General features: G+C 40.5%; 1 protein-coding gene across 1 annotated transcript in view; it reads left to right on the forward strand.

The window, feature by feature from the left end:
* Positions 1-21083, forward strand: part of RABEP1 (rabaptin, RAB GTPase binding effector protein 1) — a 47127-nt gene that overhangs the window by 21789 nt on the left and 4255 nt on the right. The window contains exons 5-17 of the mRNA XM_030288022.4: positions 5150-5263; positions 6597-6732; positions 7503-7681; positions 8622-8747; positions 10913-11380; positions 12995-13099; positions 13804-13920; positions 15133-15231; positions 16623-16763; positions 17425-17614; positions 17902-17957; positions 18402-18500; positions 19287-19403. Coding sequence (XP_030143882.2) covers positions 5150-5263; positions 6597-6732; positions 7503-7681; positions 8622-8747; positions 10913-11380; positions 12995-13099; positions 13804-13920; positions 15133-15231; positions 16623-16763; positions 17425-17614; positions 17902-17957; positions 18402-18500; positions 19287-19403 — 1947 coding nt within the window. The remainder of the gene's footprint in view (positions 1-5149; positions 5264-6596; positions 6733-7502; positions 7682-8621; positions 8748-10912; positions 11381-12994; positions 13100-13803; positions 13921-15132; positions 15232-16622; positions 16764-17424; positions 17615-17901; positions 17958-18401; positions 18501-19286; positions 19404-21083) is intronic.

The raw sequence follows: 21083 nt of genomic DNA on the forward strand, positions 1-21083 counted from the left end.
TACGGTGAGTTCGGCAGCTTTTTCATTAGCAAGGCACAAAATGGCTAACTAACTCTTGTTCCAAGGTCTTTTAAAACTAAACTATCCAATTAAGAAAGGACACCTAGATTATTCCCCTTTTAACCCAATAACTGTTCCCCTGAAGCCTGCAATGAGGACTTTTCTGTCCAATCACAGAACATCACCCAAACCCATAAGAAGGTAAAGAACAACCTGCCTCCGCCCTAAAACCTCCATCTTGCTTCATATTTATCTCTTTATTCTAAAATCCCAAACTCTTAAGTTTTCCACACTGTGATATCACACACTTCTAACCAACTACACACCCGTAATCCCACTGCTATTAATCAATTTTAAAAACCTGTTCCTGACCTCGGGTCAAATGCAGTGTTCTCTTGTGGGTGTTTGCCTTTAAGCACAGAAAGTTTAAAATTCTCAGCATCCAGGATTCCATCAGTTTCATAAAGTTTTCTTTAGACTTCTTTACTTTTACTTCTTTTTCTAGCTCTTAAAAACTTAAAGTGCCCATTAAAACCTCAGAATATCTAAGATGTCTCTCCTCTTTCTCTAAAATAAGCCATGTTTGTGCATCACAGTTCTGCTGCCTCCCTAGGAAGTACAGAACCTTGCTGTCACAAAACAACAGGCTGTAGATGATGAAAAATAATTGCTCTGGAGTATGGACAGATATTGTTGTAGTTGTTCAAAGATCTGACACTAAGAAAGGTTCACAGAAATAGATTGAGGTGCCTTGTCTCGAGTTTGAATTTTTTTTTTCTTTTGTTGAGGTTGACGATTTAATGTGTTTCAGATAGGAAGGAAATTGAACCTGTCATAATAGATCAGTACTTTATAAAAATCTTTGTGTATCTTATTATAATAACTTGCATTTTTATTAATTTCTCATTTCAGCAAGCTTACCTTAGTCTTCAAGGTATTCTAATACAATTTTAAAGTAATGACTGAATCTGTATTCAATAAAGTAGGTTAGCATCTGATAATCTGCCACATCATTGCATGTCCCTGCTCCTGCTTGCTGTCAGTAGGAGAAATGCAGTGTGGAGAAACATTTTAGCTATTTCTACTGTGTTGTAGCAAGCAATCAGTGTTAATGTTGCAAAATGGAATTCTTTTTCTGAGACTTAGGAAGAGATTCCTGGCTATTGCTAGTTGTAGTTGCATTATTGCTGTGGGACTGCTCTTCATGGGGCCCTAATTTCAAAGGTAAGAGTTAAGATAAAGCCTGTTCTAATCCCACTGCAATTGTAAGACATTTACTGTTTTTAAGAAAAACATTTTCAACTATAGTCCTTTAAAAGGGAATTAAATATCCCTAAAGGAAAAGGTGATCAGTTTACTAATCTCTGGTAATAGGAGTTTGGAAAGCTTTCTAGGCCTGTAAAGCAGAGGAACACGTATCTTATGTAATAGGAGGGGGAGGGGGAAATCTGGTTTTCAGAGTACAGCTTGAAATAATTGCTTAAACTGCTTTGCATGAGGTTTTAATCTTCTTTGTTATTATTAAACCTGTGAGGTTTTTCCTCAAGGAGACTAAGAATTAGATCAAAATTAGGAAAAGGACATTCAATTTTACCTAAAAACAAACAAGCAAATCCCAAACCCATAAAAAGGTTTTCTTGGGCAGCAAAATAATGAATATTCATGTGTCAGCAGTCAGTGTGAAAAGAGGAACTTTCTTGATCACTTGGGATGTGTTATTTGAAGACTTGTAATCAATTCCTCATGCAAAATGGTATTTGCAGCCAGCAATGCTTGTACTCCATCTTTATATGTTCTTTTGTCAGAAAGAGCTTGTCTGGTGGAACACATGCTCTTGTCTGGAAGCAGCTGTTTTGCTTCTCTATGTAAATACATTTCAGGTTGCAAATTGCAGATTTCTGTAGAGAATTTGTTCTGTGATATTGTATCACAAAGCAATGATTTTGAAGAAATTATTTTCTAAGAAAACCTTATAATTTTATCTTCTTAATCTCTCTTCCCAGCTCAGAAAAGGTGGATACCTTGACCTAATGATTAACATGCTCACCTACTGATTAACCTTTCAGAAAACTTACCACTGATTTATAAAAATCTGCTTTCCTGTTGGGCTGTAGTGCCAGATAAGTCTGGGTTTTTTTGTTTTCACAGCAGCTAAAAGCCATCTACCACAGCAGCATGTATTTCCCTGCTGGGGAATGACTGAGCTGACTCTGGACCATGACTGCGTGGGGATGAGTTGTGCCCAAACTTTGGCCACTGGCAAAATATGACTTGGCTTTATTTTTTTAAAGTTAGACCTCATTTTCTGTTCAGGATAGGATCTGTTTTGCTGTTGGAGCTGTGATGAATATAAATACTCTTCTTAGCACAGTTGTGTCAAATTCTGAGTAACAGAAGTCTGCAGAGCAGGTATTTTGTGTACAGAGATAGCAGGAAAGTACAAGGTTCCTGTTAGGAATTGTGCTTATTAATCAGGAGAGGGGAAATTGAAAGGGAAGAGTAATCAGATTTCTGTGACAGAGTTGGCCATAAAATCTGATATACAGTAAGCTATTTTTGTTGGTAATGGTGAAGAACAGTGGGATAAATTTAGAGGAGTTTTAAGTGATTTAGTCCTGCTTTAAAGAAAAATCTTCAAATTGTGTCTGTGTGTTTTCCACTTGTCTCTTTTTTAAGGAACAAGCTCAGATATAATGTTACTTGAGATTTCTCCAGTCAGATGTTTGTTCCTCTGAAAATGACTTGGACTCATTTTTAACATTATCTCTCCATGGAGTCATTTTCCTGCTGTGGGCTGCAGGTCCCTCAGTGTGTTCTGCAGCCCCTGTGCTGGGGAAAGCAGGTTTGGCTGGGGCAGAAGTGGTTTGGGTGCTGGTTTTTTGTTAAGGAATGAGTAAAGATAGCTGATCATGAGTAAAACTGTGGCTGTTGACAGCCAAGTTAAGTTTAAGAAAATGTTAAAAGGAGATAAACGTTTTAAAGATCACACCTCTGGAAGTGTCTGAATAACACCTCAGCACAGGAAATTTGGTGCTGTGGCACCTCTTGCCACATGTGACAGTATCTTTAAGTAGCATTTTTCAACACAACAGATATTCTAATTTTATTAAAAGGTTGATTTGAGGTTTAACATTGATTTTGGAGTCTCAGTAATTCTGCTTTATGTCCAAAAGTAGACCCAGGGCCCAGCACTCCTTTTGTTAGCAGAGAGAGGCTGTTGGGAGTGTTTAGCTCAAGATCACACTGACCTTTAATGGGGATCCTTACAATATGGTGCAATCACAATGCCAAACTTCAGTTCTGTTTACCAAGCAGTAAAAGCTGGAGTAATTTTTCTGTATGTGGATTGGGATACAGTTTTGTCTTTCCAGTTGTTCACAGTCTGGTTTTGCTTTCAGAGAACTTTTTGACTGTTTCTCTGAACTGCTTGGTTCCAACACAGGCACATTTGTTGCTCTGTATTCTGTGGTGAGCCATGTGAAACCAGGCTGGCAGTGAAATATTGCTGCAATTATCCTGAATAATTAGAAAAGAATGTTCTATTCATTCTATTAAATGAATAGAACTGATATGATAAATGAAATATAAAGCAATGCCTGAAGTGGAACTCCTGCTCCCATTTGTTTGAAAAATGTGACTGTTGAGTTGCTGGCTGCAAGCACCAGGGTCTGGGTGTGTATGACAGTCACATGTCCCTGGTATTGGATTCATTGCCAAGTGACATCCCTTGCTTTCCTCACAGCTTTTATTGGTACTCCAGCAGTGACAAAATGTGGCAGAAATAAATGAAATTTAGAGAAATTTATTTTAGTGTCATGTTTAGATTTTTCTGTAAAGCTTTAAAATTGTAGTGCTTATATAATTGACAGGTGTTGCAATAACATTTCATTTTGTCTATTACTTTTAAGTTAGAAAAGTTCAATGGTTAAAAATATTTTCTATTTCTCTTCCTGGAAGTCTTGCTTAGAGTACAGTTGTCAATAAGCTCACCAGAAACTCAAAGTCAAATGAGTAACCTCTAAAACCTGCATTTTAGTCTAGTTTCAAAACCAGACATGAGTGTTATCATTTACTGTCTGTCTTTTCTGATGAGGTTATGAAAGGTGTCATCTTTTGAAACTTCAGCTTTGGGGCACAGTTCCCTGCCCTTCCTCCCCTGCTGAGTTCTTGCAGTAGAAGACAGAGAACAACTGAGCTTTCTGAGCCTCATGCACAAAGCCAGCCCAAATTAGAATGCTGGAATTCTCTGTGCCTTGGAGAGTTTTACTGCAGCAAGTATTGGAGTGTTCTGCTGCCTCTTGGGGAGTCTGTGGGAGCTGCTCCTTTCACTTGGAAAGTCTGTAGTGCATCCCTGAAGGAAAGGCAGAGCATTTAAATAATAGGGATGTCAGGGCCACACATTAATGTGCAGTTCTGGTTTTGAACCCTGAATGCTATTTCTCATTTTAATTCTTGCTATTTTTACCTATCTTTTCCTTTTTCCCCCTTTCCTTGAAACAGTCCTCTAATTCTGCTGCTCTTTGATCTTCTCAGAAGTACTTTTTGAAGGAAATAATGGGATAAATTGTCTATATATAGCTTGAAATATTCAGTACAGTAACACCAAAACCTGATGCAGCATCAGTAGTAATGTAATGTTGAAAAATGATGTTCTGAAATGAAACTGAGCTACACTAGGCATTACTGTGCAGCTCCATTTGCTTTAAACTTTTTTATAAGTAACTGCATGATCAGTACCTCATCATGCACATCTTTTGGGTTTTTTCATATGCACTATGTGGCAGCAGGTTGTGGGACAGTTAGGGCCTTCAATGAAGGAAAAGTGTACATTATTTTAAATGCTTGATGCATACGTTTTCTCACAGGCATCAGGAGGAATAGATTTGCTAAAATTCTGTTTTGAATCAGATATTTGTGGCTTAACCCATACACAGATTAAAATTTAGTTGTCTTCTGTGAATGGAGTAACATCAGCCCACTGTCACAGAGATGGCTCCTGAACTAAAGAAGTAGCAGTAAGATGAGCATTGAAAGAGGAAGTTTGGTCAGCTTTTTTTGTTGATGTAGAGATTTTCTCCAAGTGTCTCCAGTAATGGGAACTGGTGGGAAAATTCTGATGATGCGTTGCAATTTATTGTCTTAACTTCAGGCTCAGGAAGATGCCGAGAAGCTGCGCTCGGTCGTGATGCCCATGGAGAAAGAGATTGCAGCCCTAAAGGAGAAACTGGCAGAAGCTGAAGAAAAAATAAAAGCAGCATCAGAGGTGAGGTGGAACTCTAACTGGATCCTGATGTGTATCTTGCAGTGTGCTAGTTTGATGCAGACAAGTCGAATTTTATAAGAGAGAAAAAGGTGTATTGGGAACAACAGGAAAACTCTTCATGCCCTTCTTGTCTCCTGTAGCTCAAATGTCATGCTTGGCCTACATACATTTTTGCATCTTTTTTGTTTTGAGAGTTGTACTGTGTGTGTGGGATCTGAGTTTAGAATAAATTGCACAGCTCCAGGTCTACTAATAATAGAAAAAGCTCTAGAAAAATATCTGCTTTGCACTTCTCCCAGCCACCTGGCCTCTGGGTTATTGGCACACTTGGAGCCACAAAGTCAGATTTTCCCATTTGAAAGGCTTAAAGGGCAGCAGATGGAAGGTTTGGTGTCCTGGGGCAGCAAAGCTGTCCCCACCATCAGTGGCAGTCACAGCCCAAGGCTGTCCTGAGCCCTGGCTCGGCGTCAGTGTGTCTTGTGCTGTGTGGAGGAAGATGAACAGCAGCTCTCTGCAGCCAGTTAGGAATTGCCTGAAGGCTTTGGTTTTCTCTAAGATAAAACCTCCTGTGATTTCTGACTCAGCAAACCATAAAACAGAATAGTGCCATAAAGAAATCTTTCAATTTGTTCCAAGACGGAATCCATTTCTCCAAGCATCATGTCTGACAGATGTTTATGTAACCCTGTCTTAAAAGGTTCTGACTGGAGATTCTGCAGGACACTCATTTCAGTTCTTTGTTGGCTCTGCTATTAAAAAAAAAAAAAAAATCCAAATATATTTCTTCAGTATTTCTTGATATAATTGCTTTTTGTTGATAGATTTTCTTCCTTCTTGCAACAGTCTCTCATGAGTTGGAAAGTTTCTTTTCTTGTCTGTCCCCAAGTTTTCTCTCTTCTTAGGCTTACTTGAAGTTTGCCTCAGTCATTTTTTTCTGACTACTATGATTACTCGGTTTTGAACTAAGGAGTTCTTGGCTTATCAGCATTTATCAGCTGTTTAGATCCTGGCTATCAGCCCTGATTACTTCACAGTGAAGTGATCACTTCACTGTCTGCTTTCCTGAGATACTTCTCTTTTTACCATCTCTGTGCTCAGTGCTGCTGCTGCTGTGATCCACTGATAGGTTTGACTTGAAATTTTAATAACTCATTCACAAGTAAATACAAGCACTGCTTACACGCTGGTAGTTGAATATTTGTGATCTCTGCAAATAAACTGGTCCTTCAGCACCTGTACACTACCTGAACAGGCAGCACTATGACTTCTGACAAGAAGGAAATGTCTGAGATTGTTCCCCCACTGAGCTGGTTATTTCTTTCCATTTATTCAGGTTAAAGAGCTGAACCATTATTTAGAAGCTGAGAAGTCGTGTAGGACAGACTTGGAGATGTACGTGGCTGTTCTCAACACACAAAAATCAGTCCTGCAAGAAGATGCAGAGAAGTTGAGGAAGGAGCTGCATGAAGGTACCTACCTAACAATAGTCCTTTGACTCTCTTCCGCTGAGGATGCAAAACCCAGTGGAGCTGTGAATTCTTTTATCATTTCTTACTTGATCTTGATTAAAAGAAATTGGGAGAGGGAAGCAGGACTTTTAAATGTGAAAGGCCATAAAATGTTTGCAGAAGAATTGAATGTGGAATTCCCTTATGTCAGAAAAACAACAGTCATTCATTCCCTCAAGACTTGGTGAATGTCTGCTAAGTTCTTTAAGCATTGCAAGCTTCATTCTTGCTGAAGTGATTTTAGGTGTGTATTGTATTTGTGCATAATTATGAGCATTATTTCCATAATGTATAGACCTGGTTCCCTGAGTGTGGCAGTGCTGAGTGCTGGAATGAGTTTGGAAATGTCCCTGTAGGGCACCACAGCCCAGGGTCACTACAGAGGGGTGGAAACCAGAACCTGCTGCTGCAGTAAATAGGGATGTAGAAGGCAGTTTTCTGAACCCAACACTAAAAAAACCCCAAAACTGTTAGAATTCATGAATGAAGTTGAGGCTTTAGTCTTCTCACTGGGAAATCTTGAACTGTCAGTAATATATCCCTAATCACAAGCCAAGTTTGGAAATTAAGGAAATGGTATTTGAAATAAGACATTATTAACCGAGTTGTTGAACAAAGCCTAACTGTTCTTGATTAGACCAATAATTACTGTTATTCCTGAAAATGCTTCTCTTTGGAAAAGATATTTAAACCCTTCTGGTTCAGAAGAATATTTTTCTCTGCTTGCATAGTTTGCCATCTGCTCGAGCAAGAGAGGCAGCAGCACAACCAGCTGAAACACACATGGCAGAAAGCCAATGACCAGTTCCTGGAGTCCCAGAGGCTGCTGATGAGGGACATGCAGAGGATGGAAATTGTGCTCACCTCAGAGCAGCTCCGACAGGTGGAAGAGCTGAAAAAAAAGGATCAGGTTACCTGCTGCTTTCCTCTTTTTGCTTTTATTTTTTTTTGTAATACTGTAGGTTTACTATGGTGTAACAGGTGTGGAAATCACATGTTGGGTGCAAGTGTAGTAATAGCTCAGAAAATGAGAACTGACAGTTTTAACTGAAATCTCCCCTTTGAATGACAGCTGGCAGTTATAACAGACCCCATTTGGACAAGTATTGTAATAGTTGTCTATATAGGAACTCTAAGGTTGCCAATAGTTAAATACAAATTTAAGAATATCCAGAAATTAGTCTTGGAGGAAGAAATAGTCATCTGTGATGCAAAACGTCTGGGTTAAGGATGTCAGCAAGTTTCACTTCTTTCTAGGTTTTTTCAGCCTTCCAGTACATGTCCTAGACATAAATTAAGACTTTCATTTTAGATTAACTTACACAAGTGATTGTACATACTTATGACTTTGTGATCTATTAGGGATTTTTCTTGATTCCTTATATTCCATCATTTAGTGATCAAGGCACTTCCTGTTTGACTTTTTTTTTAATGTTCATGCTTGTATAATGGCTATTAATGGTTCTTTTATTAATGGGTCTTTTTTAGATATGTTATATATTTATAGTCTATACAGTAGCCAGTGTACCAGCTAGTTTTGTTACTTGCTAATCTTTATAATTAGAATTTTAAACTAGGTAATACTCTTTTTGAATAAAATCATTCTAGAACATGAATCAGCCACTAAACGTGCAAAGTTCTCACTTTAGTCAGCTTGGGTGCCTTGTGAAATGAACACTATGTTTATTAACTAAAGGAATATTTATGTGAAAACCACTGGGTTTTAACCAAAATAATCCTTTTCAGTGTCTTCTTTGTCGCTTAGTTTATCATGAAAGCTGATGTCATGACTGTTATGGCAAAATTGAATCCCATATTCTGTGTATGCTCTATTGACCACTGATTTTTAGGAGGAAGATGATCAGCAAAGGCTTAGCAAGAGAAAGGAAGAGAAGCAAAAAGATTCAGATGATGAAACAAAGGCTTCATGTTCTCTGGCCCCTGAAGAAACCCTTACCCAGCTCTCTAATGAAGAGGTAAAACAATTGAATCTTTCACTTGTACTTGGGCATTCCTCAGGGTGTTCATTGCAAATACAAATGCAAAGTTACAGCCCTCTATTCTCTGTAGCTTCTAATCTTATTAGGCAATAAAAAATTCTCGCAGTTGCAGTTGAATCTATAAATCCTAATTAAGATTGGGAGACAATAGTGCACCATCCTGAGAGGTGCCATTAAAAATGGTAATTTACATTTTACATTCTGGAGGTTAACTGCTGGTAGATTCTCCTGGGATTTCTAAGCACATTCTAACACACCTAAATGTTCAGGATTAAGCCAATTAAATCTGAACATTTAGCAAGAGTGTTGTAGCTACTTTGCTAACCAAAATGTTGAATTCTGTACTTATCATTTCTTAGGGTCCATTTTGGTTTTGTGAGTCAAATGAAGGAAAAATTAATAAAAACCCGCAAAGTTTTTGTGCTATAGGAGCTTATTTAACCTTCAAGAGACATGAGAATTTTCAGAGTGAGCCAGTGTTTTGCCTGGTTTTTTATCATTTTTGAAGGGGAAAAAAGGATATACTTTAATATATGTATTCTGAAGTAATTCCTTTACTTTTATCAAGGATTTGTAACAGTTCAGAATGCAGAAAGATGTTCAGAGTAGTGAGATCTCAGTGTAGCTGAGATCTAGTTCTACCCTTTAGCCTACAGTCACTTTCTGTTTCAAATACTGTTTGTAGCTTCCATGTCCAGATATGCAAATGAGGCACATTGGTGAGGAACAAAAAATTTATCTTCTCATGTTTTCTTTCATCTCAGTTCATTGCATATTCTTTAGTCCATCATTCACAACACTTACTTGCTTCTAAGATTTATGCATAATGGAAAATTTGTGTTTTGAGAAGGAGCATAATTTTCAGAGTGGTTTGGGTTTGTATATGTGCTTGGTTTTGTTATTTATGACGTTTTTAGCTGTTCAGAATATGTTTTATATGTTGTAATCAGTCATATTATTCATCAGTTCTTACAACTTGTTATAACTCCTAACATCCTCTCTCTTGGGCAGTTTGCAATACAAACATTTGATTTATTAATATTATTTTGGTTATCACAGAACAGCTGTAGCCTGAAAATGCAGTTTTATGTAAGTCTGTATTCCCTTGACTTTTTTATTCTGAACTTGTATATATACATGCAAGTATAAAACACCTAAAAATGATTAAAACAAGGCATTTACAATAGTCAAATAGTCATAAAACAATAGTACATTATATATATATATATATATATATTATAGGTTACAAACACTTACATGAAGTGCCAGCAGCCTGCTAGTCTCTGGACCTGTTTCAGAAATGATAATTTTTCTCAAGAGGCTGGTTCCAGTGTTACTTCCTTATGTGTCTAATGGCAAAGCAGAAATACATAATACTTTGGAAGGTATTTTGAAAGCAGTCATGTGCTTTTTAAATAAAGCATTACTGCTCTCTTTTCAGTGCTACAAAAAACAAAATAGATCAAGAGGCTCGATGTGCCTGATACATATCACAGGACAGTGATGGCTTTTGGTGCTGGCATTCCTCAGGATACCTTTGGGTCTAAGCCTGGCCTTTTCCCTTTTCTTTTTATTTTATATACAAATAATCTTGTGAAGAAAATATTTTGGTGTTTTGTCAGACGCTCAAGGCAGAACAGAAAAATAGAACAACATATACTTGTTGGTATAGAGTAGATTTTAAGTATATTCTTCTCTGTTTATTTTTGTGTTAATGCATAGTGTTTTCTTTTATGGAAAACTTTTGAATTTCCTTTTGGAAGTGGAGTATCTGCCTTCTGTTGTGTAGATTATGGCTGCTGAGAGGATGTTGCAAGTACATCTCTTCAGGGGAAGCATCTTACCTTAAATATTAGAAAATGGAAGGTGACTGTGTCCTTGCTTGTCTGGCGGGAAGGTAGTCTTACAGAAGCACTCTGTTCACAGAAGACTTTTTTTACTTGCTTTATTTGTTTTTGAGTTCTAGCTGGTTCATTTCAGTTCTCTGTCCCTTCCTCTGTGACTATAAACTTAGAGAGCACATGTTCTTGCCAAAGAAATTTAAACTTGCCTTTGCCATGCCTTGTAATTAGTGTCCAGCATTTCTCCTGTACCACTAAAATGGTAAATATTTTTTTTTATTCGTTGATTTTCAATTCCAGGTGCATGTGAATAGCACCCATGGCTCAGTCCATTCCCTGGATGCAGACTTGCTTCTTTCCTCTGGCGAATCCTTCAATAAACCAGACACTGATGTGTTTAAAGATGGACTAAGGAGAGCACAGTCAACAGACAGTCTGGGCACATCTGGATCCTTACAGTCCAAAGCTTTAGGGTACAACAACAAAGCAAAATCTGCTGGGAACCTGGATGAGTCAGATTTTGGACCACTTGTTGGAGCAGATTCAGTGTCTGAGAACTTTGATACGGCTTCCCTTGGATCCCTGCAAATGCCGAGCGGGTTCATGTTGACCAAAGATCAGGAAAAAGCAATCAAAGCAATGACACCAGAGCAAGAAGAGACTGCTTCCCTGCTCTCCAGTGTCACCCAGGGTGTGGAAAGTGCTTATGTGTCCCCCAGCGGGTACCGCCTGGTCAGCGAGACAGAGTGGAACCTGCTGCAGAAGGAGGTGAGTCCCGCCCTGCTCCTGCCCCCTCAGCTCTGCCCAGAGCCAAGGGGGAAAGGAGGAGGCACATACAGAGCAGCTGTTCTCTTTGCTCTCTTGGAATGCTTTTGTAGGTAGAACACGTCCAGTGTAAGGTGCATGAGCTGGCCCTGCTCCTGGGACAGGCAGCTTTACTAAACACAAGATGCTTTGGATTTTGAGGAGGGTCTGGCAGAGGTGGCTGTGGAGCTCAGTATTGTCTGAGAGGGGGAAAAAAGGTGGAAGAACTTAAAGAACTGGAGAAGATGGGAAGTTGAGGAAAGGGCATTGTAGTGGAGCTGGGGATGAGTAGGAGAAGGCAGAGAGGAGCAGAAGCAGCAGAGCTGGGGGTGCTGCTCTGTGTGCTGGGGGTGTTTGCTGAGGGCTGTGCACAGGGGGCACTTTGGAAATGAGCAGCCAAACTATGCCCAAGGCACAAAGTACCACAGGACGTTGTTGGGGACTTTGGTCATCAGAGACCCATTTCTGAGAGCAACAAGCTAGTTTAGACTAAACCCTGGGCCAGTTGCAGTGTGGATGACCAAGGAAATTGTTGTTTCTGAGTGTTCTGCCTGACAGTTTTTTGGCAGCTTCATATGGTGCCAAAACTTGTATTTGGTTTCTTGCTGAAAAGTGGAGTATTTGGGGTTTCCTGTGGTTTTTCTTTTGGGGAAGAGAGGCCAAGGAGCCTCTTTCTTCCCACTTTAGGGGGAAGAAAAGATGAGAGAAGATAATAATCCATACTGGGTGAAAAGGGAGACAAGATGGGAGTTAAAAAAAAATGTATTGAAGGAGAAAATGCTACAGGAAGGACAGATGAAATGAAGAACTACTGAGTTGGGTTTTTTTTCTCAATTTGTTGAAATTTACCTTAGTGCAAATCATTGCTTAGGAGGTCTTTCCAAACCTGTTGTAAAGTTGCTTTGTTGTTTTCCTGCTTGATTTGCTATATCTGGAGAAATTGCAGCATCCTGAGCTCTGAGCTGAGTTAAATCCTTACTCTTGAGTGTTGCCTTGCCCTGTTGACATTTTGATGACACTTTGACACATTCTGACAGCCCTGTCTCAGAATCCAGAACAGAAATGCAGCTTCCCACATGTTCTGGAGGCAGGAGCACACACTGGGGTGTGAATGCCTCTTGCCTTGCTGTGGGTTGGACATGCAGCAGCAAATACAAACACAGCTTCAGCTCAAACTTGACCTGCAGCTGGAAATTTTATTAAACTTCCACTTGTCACCTTGGCCAAAACCACTGCAGATCCAGCATGACAGCAGGTCTGCCCTCCCCAACACTGTTACTTTCTTCTCTTCTGTTTGGTTTCTGTTTGTCAGAAGAACGCAACAGTGACTTGATGAACTCTTTGTGCTGTGGCTTTTTGTGCTAATGGTGGGACCCATGGCAGGAAAAGCTGATATCCCACAGCTGATTTGAGTTATCCTTCACTTTTAGAGCAACTCAATCCTACCATTACGTGATTCTGCCACTGTCTTTTGTCTGCAATGCTTTGTGGCCATACAACACACCTGAGTGTGTCTAGCATTCTGCATTCCCTGGAGACTTTCCTGGCTCATGGCAGTGCTGGCTCTGTGTTCTGCAGGTGCAGAATGCAGGGAACAAGCTGGGCAGGCGCTGTGACATGTGCTCCAATTATGAGAAGCAGTTGCAAGGGATCCAGATCCAGGAGGCTGAGACCAGAGATCAGGTGGGAATTGTCTTATTGCTTTAACCAGGCTTTTGCAGCTTTTTTAACTACTAATGGTGTGTGTTATTAACTGGTTTTAATTGACCAATATCAACATATATCAATATGTATCAATATCAACAATAGCAACTCAACAGAACTTGATTTGTTGTTCATGTGTGGCCATGTACATATTTCTTAGGGATTCACCTTGAAGAACCCCTTTATTTGATGCTGTAATACCATGCAGTAAAGGCAGTGTTCTATAAAAAGTATTATGCTATGCTGAAGTCAGTATCTTTAATAATTTATACTTTAAAATGCTTGTCATGCATTAAATTCTATTATCTTTGATACTGTAAGATCTGTTAACAGAAAAGGACCTCATCCTAGCAGCATAAAATGACTTTCAAGTCTTGGAGGATATTTGTTTCCTGCCATATACCAAAGAACAATTTTCAGATGGGTGTGGAAGGCATGAGTCACATTCTGCTTTGAAATAAGTGATTGAAGTCATTGCATGGCCACGGTCCAGTGCAGTTTGATGTCCCATGTTTCCTTAGAGGGATAATCTGTGCTGAGCCTGTTTCAACAGCAAGGGAACCTCTGGGTTGCATAGGATTTTTGAGGTATTTTGGGTTGTTGTTTTGAGAAGTGAAGGGGTTCAGGAAATAAATACTCCTCAAGAGAATGGAAAATGAATTCATTTTGTTGTGACAACACAGGTGAAAAAGCTGCAGGTGATGCTGAGGCAAGCTAATGACCAGCTGGAAAAGACAATGAAAGATAAACAGGAACTGGAGGATTACATGAAACAAAGTGCTGAAGACTCCTCTAATCAGGTACAAGGATTTGGTAATTGAGATCCAGGAATGATGAAATGTTCTTCAGAAGTATATAACAAGAACTTGTGTTTTTTTAGATATGGATGGGCTACTGGCTGTAGAGGCAACACAAAGGAGAATTTCTAGGGTTAGTTATGCTCCACTTCAGTCTGCCACAGTTTCTAGATAAATCTATTTTGCCTAATGTTGTATTACCCAATTTTGGCCTTAAAATATCATCTCTAATCACGAAATCCATTACAGAGTGTCAGTAGGAGCTTGAGTTTTGGAGTGACCTGTGTCTGAAATGACCCAAACATGCCAGCAGAGCCCTGTGCTCTGGGCACAGCCTTGTTGCTAGAAGAGTGGCTCTGTTCCACCACCTGCACTTAGCAGCATTTGACACCCAGTTAATGGACTAGTGGTGAAGAATGCAGTAATGAGGAGCTGAGCAGGCATTAGCAGGGCAAAAATAGGCACTGAACTCCTTTAAAATAATAACCCACTGCAAATATTTTTCAGTCTGAGATGTGTACCTAATTCTTCTGGAACAATGAAGACAAATATAAGAAGTGGTATAGTTAAAAATAAAAAGAAGGGGGGAAAAAAGTCATCATCTTTGGCCTATTAAACCCTCGCAGTAGTAGGTACATGCTGTGTACCAGACACTGAATTTACTTCACTGGGGCTGGAACTGTGTCTCTTCCATTCCACACAGTATTTTTTCTTACTAAAGAAAGAGTCATTAGACAAAGTCTAAGACAACAGAAACATGTTTATATGTTCTTCTGGCTGTACCAGGGTGCTGTTAATTAAGTAATGATTAATCTTATTTGTGTTGTTGTGGAATGACTCGTAAAGTTTTTGAAAGTGATTTCCGAGAAAGGTACAAAAATTCAAAAATGCTGAAAACTTAGAAAAAAGCTCTTCAGTTTTCCTTCAGTGTCTCCAGAGTAGCTTACATGTAAATTTTATTAGAATTAACTGTTGATTCAGAGTTTGGTAAACAGAATATAAAAATGTTGTTGGTGCAGAAACACAACATCTGTCCTTACTGCCTGGAGCTGCTTTCCTGGTTGACTGAGTGAAGAATTAACATAAATTTCAGCGGCTTAGTTTGAAATTTCCAAGTACCTATTAGTAATGATAACAGGCAAGAGAACTTATTTCTTTTTCAGAATCCATTCCATGCTTTATTTCTCACATGTCTGTCTGCTTTCTTTCTTTAAGATCTCCTTGCTCATGGCCAAGTGTCAGAAGTCAGAGAATTTCCTCAGTGAGCTGCAGCAGGCATTTCTGCAAGCCAAGAGAAGTGTCCAGGAGCAAATGGTGAGCCAGGTTAATTCCAGAGATCCATGACCAGCCCTGTTTGTCTGAGCCTGGGAGCTCAGTGTGTCTGTAAAAGGCTTTGTCTGCCCAGCCACGGCTGGCTGGAGAGGGCTGAGCATCTTCACTTGCAAAGGGCTTGGGCCAGTGAGCTCTGGTGGCAAGTGCTGGGGCTGGAACAGTTAGTGTCATTCTGTGTCTGTGTTCCTGCACACTCAGGAGCAGGGAGATCACTGGCCAGCTTCTTTTCCCCTTATTCATTGTCCGATTCCATGTCCCTTTGCTATCTCCACCTCAAATCTGAAGACAGTAGATTTTCTCAAGACACTTTTTTAGGATTCATCACAAGAACCATCATTAGTGAATGTTTTCTCAGGTTTTAGAGATGAATGATCTGTGTTGTTGCAGGTCAGACTTAAAATAGCAGCCCTAACACCCAGGGAGAGCTATGTATGGAAGCTTAATTTTTTAAAACTATTTTTGAGCATCTTGTTGGAATTAAGCCAGAGAATAGGAAGAGGTCCTCATGTTTAAGAAGTAAGTTTGACTTCCTTAGAGAATTTCATTCCTTTCTATATCAGAATCAAGTTTCTTCTTTTTTCCTTCCTGGCACAGCATTTGTGGGGCATCAAGAGAATTCATCCTCATGAACCCCAGCATTGCATTTTTGGGGTCAGGGATTGTGTGCAGCACAATAGGATATTGCTGGCAGAGATGCTCTGCATGAGAACAGGTCTGGTGGATGTGCAGGAGATTCAGAAAATGTGTTAATCTGAATCAGCTCCTCCTCCTGCCCCCTGTAACAGAGCTCCTGCCATTGCTCAAGTTCCCCATTTCCATTCCCCTTGGAAAACTTCCTTTTGTAATGCAAGCAAAGCCATGTCCTCTTCATCCTTTTTCTTTCCATGGGGTCAGCTGTTCTGGTGCTCTCCTGGGAGGACAGTGGGAGGCAGACACCCACCATGGAAACTTTCAGGGTGAATATTTCAGGTTTTTGGATAACCTGCTCTTGCAGCTGAGTGCTGAGGTGGTTTTAATGAACATCCCTGCCAGCTCCTGAAAACACCTGTGATTCCCCATCTTCCTTCCCCTCCATGAGCACAGCCAGCTAATGGATAAACACAGGAGGAAAGTGGGACACTGAACAAAGCTGTATTTTATTTATCACTTGCTTCCTCCTCTCTGCCTGGACCCTTAAAGTTGGCCTTCCCTTTATTTCTGGTGCATAGGCCAGGCAAGAGGGAGCTGCTGGTGGTGATCCACAGCATCATTTTGTTTCTCTTCTTTACAAAGAATATCAATTCACCAGACTTCTTAAAGCAGTGGTAGTAAATGGGGCAGAAGACATTGAGCATGACCCTAAGTGTGAATTGATGCTTTTCTTTGCATTGTAGGCTGTCCTGACACAGTCAAGGGAGCAGGTTTCAGAAGAGTTGGTGAGACTGCAAAAAGATAATGAAAGTCTTCAAGGAAAACACAGCTTGCATGTGTCCTTACAGCAGGCTGAAGATTTCATTCTACCAGAAGCAACAGAGGTAAAATATATTTAAATAATTAACACCAACAGTGCTTGTGACTCGATCTCACTGGAGCATTATTCTTTATCAAAAAACTGTCCCAAATAGCACAAACAGTAACTGGAAGTTTAACCCTGGAAGTCTGTGACGGGCAAAGCCAGCCAGTGGTCCCCCTGTGCCATGGCTGCTTCAGGGTGTTGGGTGGATTGTAAAACCAGTTAGCTGTGGCCTGACAGCTGCTCTGTGGTCAGTGGAGTGTGGGTTTGGCCCAGTTCAGCCAGTTCAAGCTGCATTTTCCAGCTGGGCACACAAGTGTTCAGTCAGCAGAGCCCCACTGTATTGATTCAGTGATTCAGGTGGAGTCAGTCTCTTCTGTCCACTTCAGACCAGTGATAATCCAAAACCTTGAATAATAAGCCTTATCATCCCTTTCATGGCCACTGCTTTCCTTTCAGCCTAAAAGATTTGGTGGGGCTGGAGGGCAGGGGGAGCATCATAAACCCATGGGGATGTTTGCCACGTTTTCATTCCCTGTGGCCAAGCAGACTGTGGCTGTAATGCCTTGCTGGGAGCAGGAATGAAATCCTGGGATGTCAGGGGCAGCCCAGCTTTGGCCTTGTGCAGATACTCCAGTGCTGGGTGTGGCACAAATGCACATCTCTGCTAATCCCTGATCCAGGAGCTCCGGGAGCTGATCCTCAAGTACAGGGAGGACATCATCAGTGTGAGGACTGCAGCAGATCACCTCGAGGAGAAGCTGAAGGCAGAGATCCTCTTCTTGAAAGAACAGATCCAAGCTGAACAATATTTGAAAGAAAATATAGAAGAAACTCTACAGCTGGAAATAGAGAATTGCAAAGAGGAAATAGGTGAGCAGGGGTGAAACGGTCTCACAATAGGAATATAAGAAATTATTAAGATGCACAAAGACTTGATTTTACAGTAGACTTACCTGAATTCTAATACTGTGCACTTTTGAAAGCAGAGACACCAAAGCTTTGCAGCTGAAAACAAAAGTACAATTATTTGTTTGCTTTTGAGGTACCTTGGATGTAACATGAGCTTAATTATCCTTTTAAATATTAACAGAAGTAAACAGGGTATGAACAATTTCCTGCGTTTCTTGCATTTAAGTTTTAATATTCTTGTTTTTCAGCTTCCATTTCGAGTTTAAAAGCTGAACTGGAAAGAATAAAAGCAGAAAAGGAACAGGTAAGAAGCTCTTTCAGTGTGGAATTTTTGGGTTTGGTGGTGTGGGGTTTTTTAATAAAGGGGTTTTTCTCTTTCCTGTATTGATGCCAGTGTAGGAGTAGGACACATTCATAGTTCTGTTCCTTAAAAGGTGTTTGATCTGTTTTATGAATCTGTAACCTAAATATTGGATTAACTAATTGCTAACTAAAACTAGACTACCTTGCATTGGCCTAAATGTCAGGTTTGGACATTTCTCTCCAGCTCCAAAAGTAAATAAATGGAGAGAAAGTGATGTTATTCAGGTGTTTTCTCTGCCCCTAGAAGAGATTATTTAGGTGTGTTTCTGAGTCCCTGAGTCCCCTATGTATCTGAAAGATACTTAGACTTCCTTATGGAGGGATTGTGGGAGATCGAAATGTTATGAAGTTTAGTTAATATTTTTTCAATATTATTATTATACAGTTGGAAAGTTCTTCACAAGAAAACCTGCAGCAGCTGGAGAGTCTGCAGGAGGCAAAGAATGCTCTAGAAGAACAGCTGAAGAAAGAGACTGCAGCAAAGGTAGCTATGATGTCTGGATGTGAAGTGTATCTGCATCCTTTGTGATGAGCAGCTGTGTCAAAGAATGTGGCACAACCTAAGAATGAAAAAAAAGAAGCTTTTGAATGTTGGTAAGAAACTGGCAGGGCAATAATGTCCTCTGGATGTGGTTTAAATCCTCACCCCTGTTTTCACTGGGATTTGTAAAGTGGTGGCTCTGAATTGCTGCTGACCTGAGCATCCCTTGGGCTGCCCTCCCAAGTGAAGGCTCAGGAGCATTCCTGAGGAGTGTCCTGATAACCAAACCTTGGCTTGGATGCTTTGATGCTTCTGAAGAAATGGTTTTGTAGTTGCTGTAGGAGAGGGCTCTACTTCAGCACTCAGGTGAATTAATTGTGAGCTGAGCTCTCACCCTCTGCCCTCTCATGTTGTGGTTTTGGGTTTTTTATGCCCTTTCCTCCAACACTTCTCTGACTAAAGCTCAGGACAGCAAGACAGTTACATTGCCAGCAGCAAATTACTGCACTAACCATGAACTTACTGCACTAAAACCCAGAACTCTGGTTTGTATTTTGAGATCCCTGCTCATGGTGCTGTTAAAGGACTTTAACCAGTCTGTTGGCACGTGTTAATGGGTATCAGCTCCTGATTTTGCACTTTGGAAAACTGAAGTGTGGAAACACAGGTTTAGTTTGTTTCCAGGCCCTGTGAATGCTGTGCTGCTAGCCTCTGGTATCACACTTTAATCAGTTTATACAAGCCCCTGATTTTTATTCAGTTCAAGCAAAAGAACCTTTTCCTCCTCAGGCCAACCTTGAGCAGCTGGTGTTTGAGGAGAAGAACAAAGCCCAGCGGTTGCAGACTGAATTAGATGTCAGTGAGCAAGTGCAGAGAGACTTTGTAAAGCTTTCTCAGACCCTTCAGGTAAGAGTCCAATCAATGTGTAAGGGCTGCTTTAGTTTCATTATTTCTCCAGATCTGAGTAAAATAAGAAATAGCAGTTGTAAATTTTCTTATGTTGGCATTTATGATCTATTTTAGAATTTGTTAGTGTAATAAACTGATCAGGTATTCCTACTATGATATTATTACTATTGTTATTATTAAAGCTGTTGGGATTCTATTCTGCTTTTCAGCCAGCTTTCAGTTATTGTACTAAAAGAAGCTCTGCAGGGCCAAAGGTCTTCCAGACCTGTGTTTTTCCTTGTCCATCTCCTGATGCTTCCAGTGTGATATTTTTGTAGCAAATCATTCAGATGCAAATATTTGAGGACTAAGTAAGGAACTGCTACTGCTTGATCTGAAGATATGCAATGGTTCTAAGTGCTTTCTGTTTATACATTCTAAAAGCCTTGTCCTTGCTATTGTCTCTGTTGTTACCCTTGTGTTTTCTCCACCAAGTGGAACCTGTGGTTGATGTGAGATGCCAAGAGGTGGCTGAGGGGAGGAGTTTTGTCAGGGGTGTCCTTGGGGCTGATCCTGGTTTGTCAGGCTGTTTTCTGCTGCAGTTTGTGTGCACAGGGACTGTCAGTGTTGTGGGGAAACCAGGCTGCACTGGGCTCACCTTCAGGGTCTGTGTTTCCAGAGTTGGCACCCCCTGTATGTTCCAGCTTTGCCCACAAAGAGGGTGATGAATTTCAGCCCCATCTCTTTGGAGTCCTTGGCCAGGCTCTCAGTGACAGAATTCAAACATTTTCTGAGTCAGGCATTCAGGTTTACTTGGAAAATTAACACCAGGATGTGGGAGATTTGTTTACTAGACACAGTTGAGCTGGATGGACAACAGAGATCTGTCCTCTCTGGCTCTGTGTCTGGAGGAGTTGGTAGGACAAAGGAGACTATTGAGTTGTCCTGCCTATGGAAGTTGCTTCTTGTTTGTCCTCATCCTCACTTCTTGGATTTTAAAGTCCTGCAGGCAATGTTTTATGCAGTTCTTAGAGCAAACAGCCACCACTTTGAAGATGTGTGGTGGACTCTGCCACAACTTGCAGGTAGTTTAGTAAACCCTGAGCTCAGTAAGAACTGTAGCTCTGTGCTTTGTGTTTTCTTTCTGCCCTAAGCAGTTACTGCACATCAGTTTGAGCTCCAGTTTAAGCAGTGGTTTGTGCCATGTGCAGTGTACACAGTGTGAGATGACCATCAGAGGAGGATTGTGGTTTCTTGGCAGGGTTATTCCCTTCCCTGGCCTTGCCAGTGAGAACCTGGGCAGGTAACCCTTGTGTGAGGGGTCCACTGGCCAAATTAGTTATCAGCAATTCAGAGGAAGGGTTAAAAAGCAATTAAATGCTAGTTGGGGATCTATAACTGAAAGTCCAGATCCTATTGCAAAGATGATGAAGGTTTGAGTGTGAGAGAGAAATCAGTTGTGCTCTCTTTGCATTGATTTCACCACAGTTCTGCTGGGCCCTTTTTCAGCAGATAAGAAATAGCTTAAACTGGATTATCAGCAAAGCAGGGAGTGAGCCTGGAAGTGGGATGTTTGCTCTGAGAGCATTTTGGCTGTGATCTTGGGAGGTTCCAAGGCACATGTTGGGCTGCTCCTGGCAAGGTTTACTTGGCACATCTCCAGTTTACCAGTACAGTATCAGTGACAGGACTTGGGAC

The sequence above is a fragment of the Taeniopygia guttata genome, chromosome 19, assembly GCF_048771995.1.
Source record: "Taeniopygia guttata chromosome 19, bTaeGut7.mat, whole genome shotgun sequence".
Classification (NCBI taxonomy): Eukaryota; Metazoa; Chordata; class Aves; order Passeriformes; family Estrildidae; genus Taeniopygia; species Taeniopygia guttata.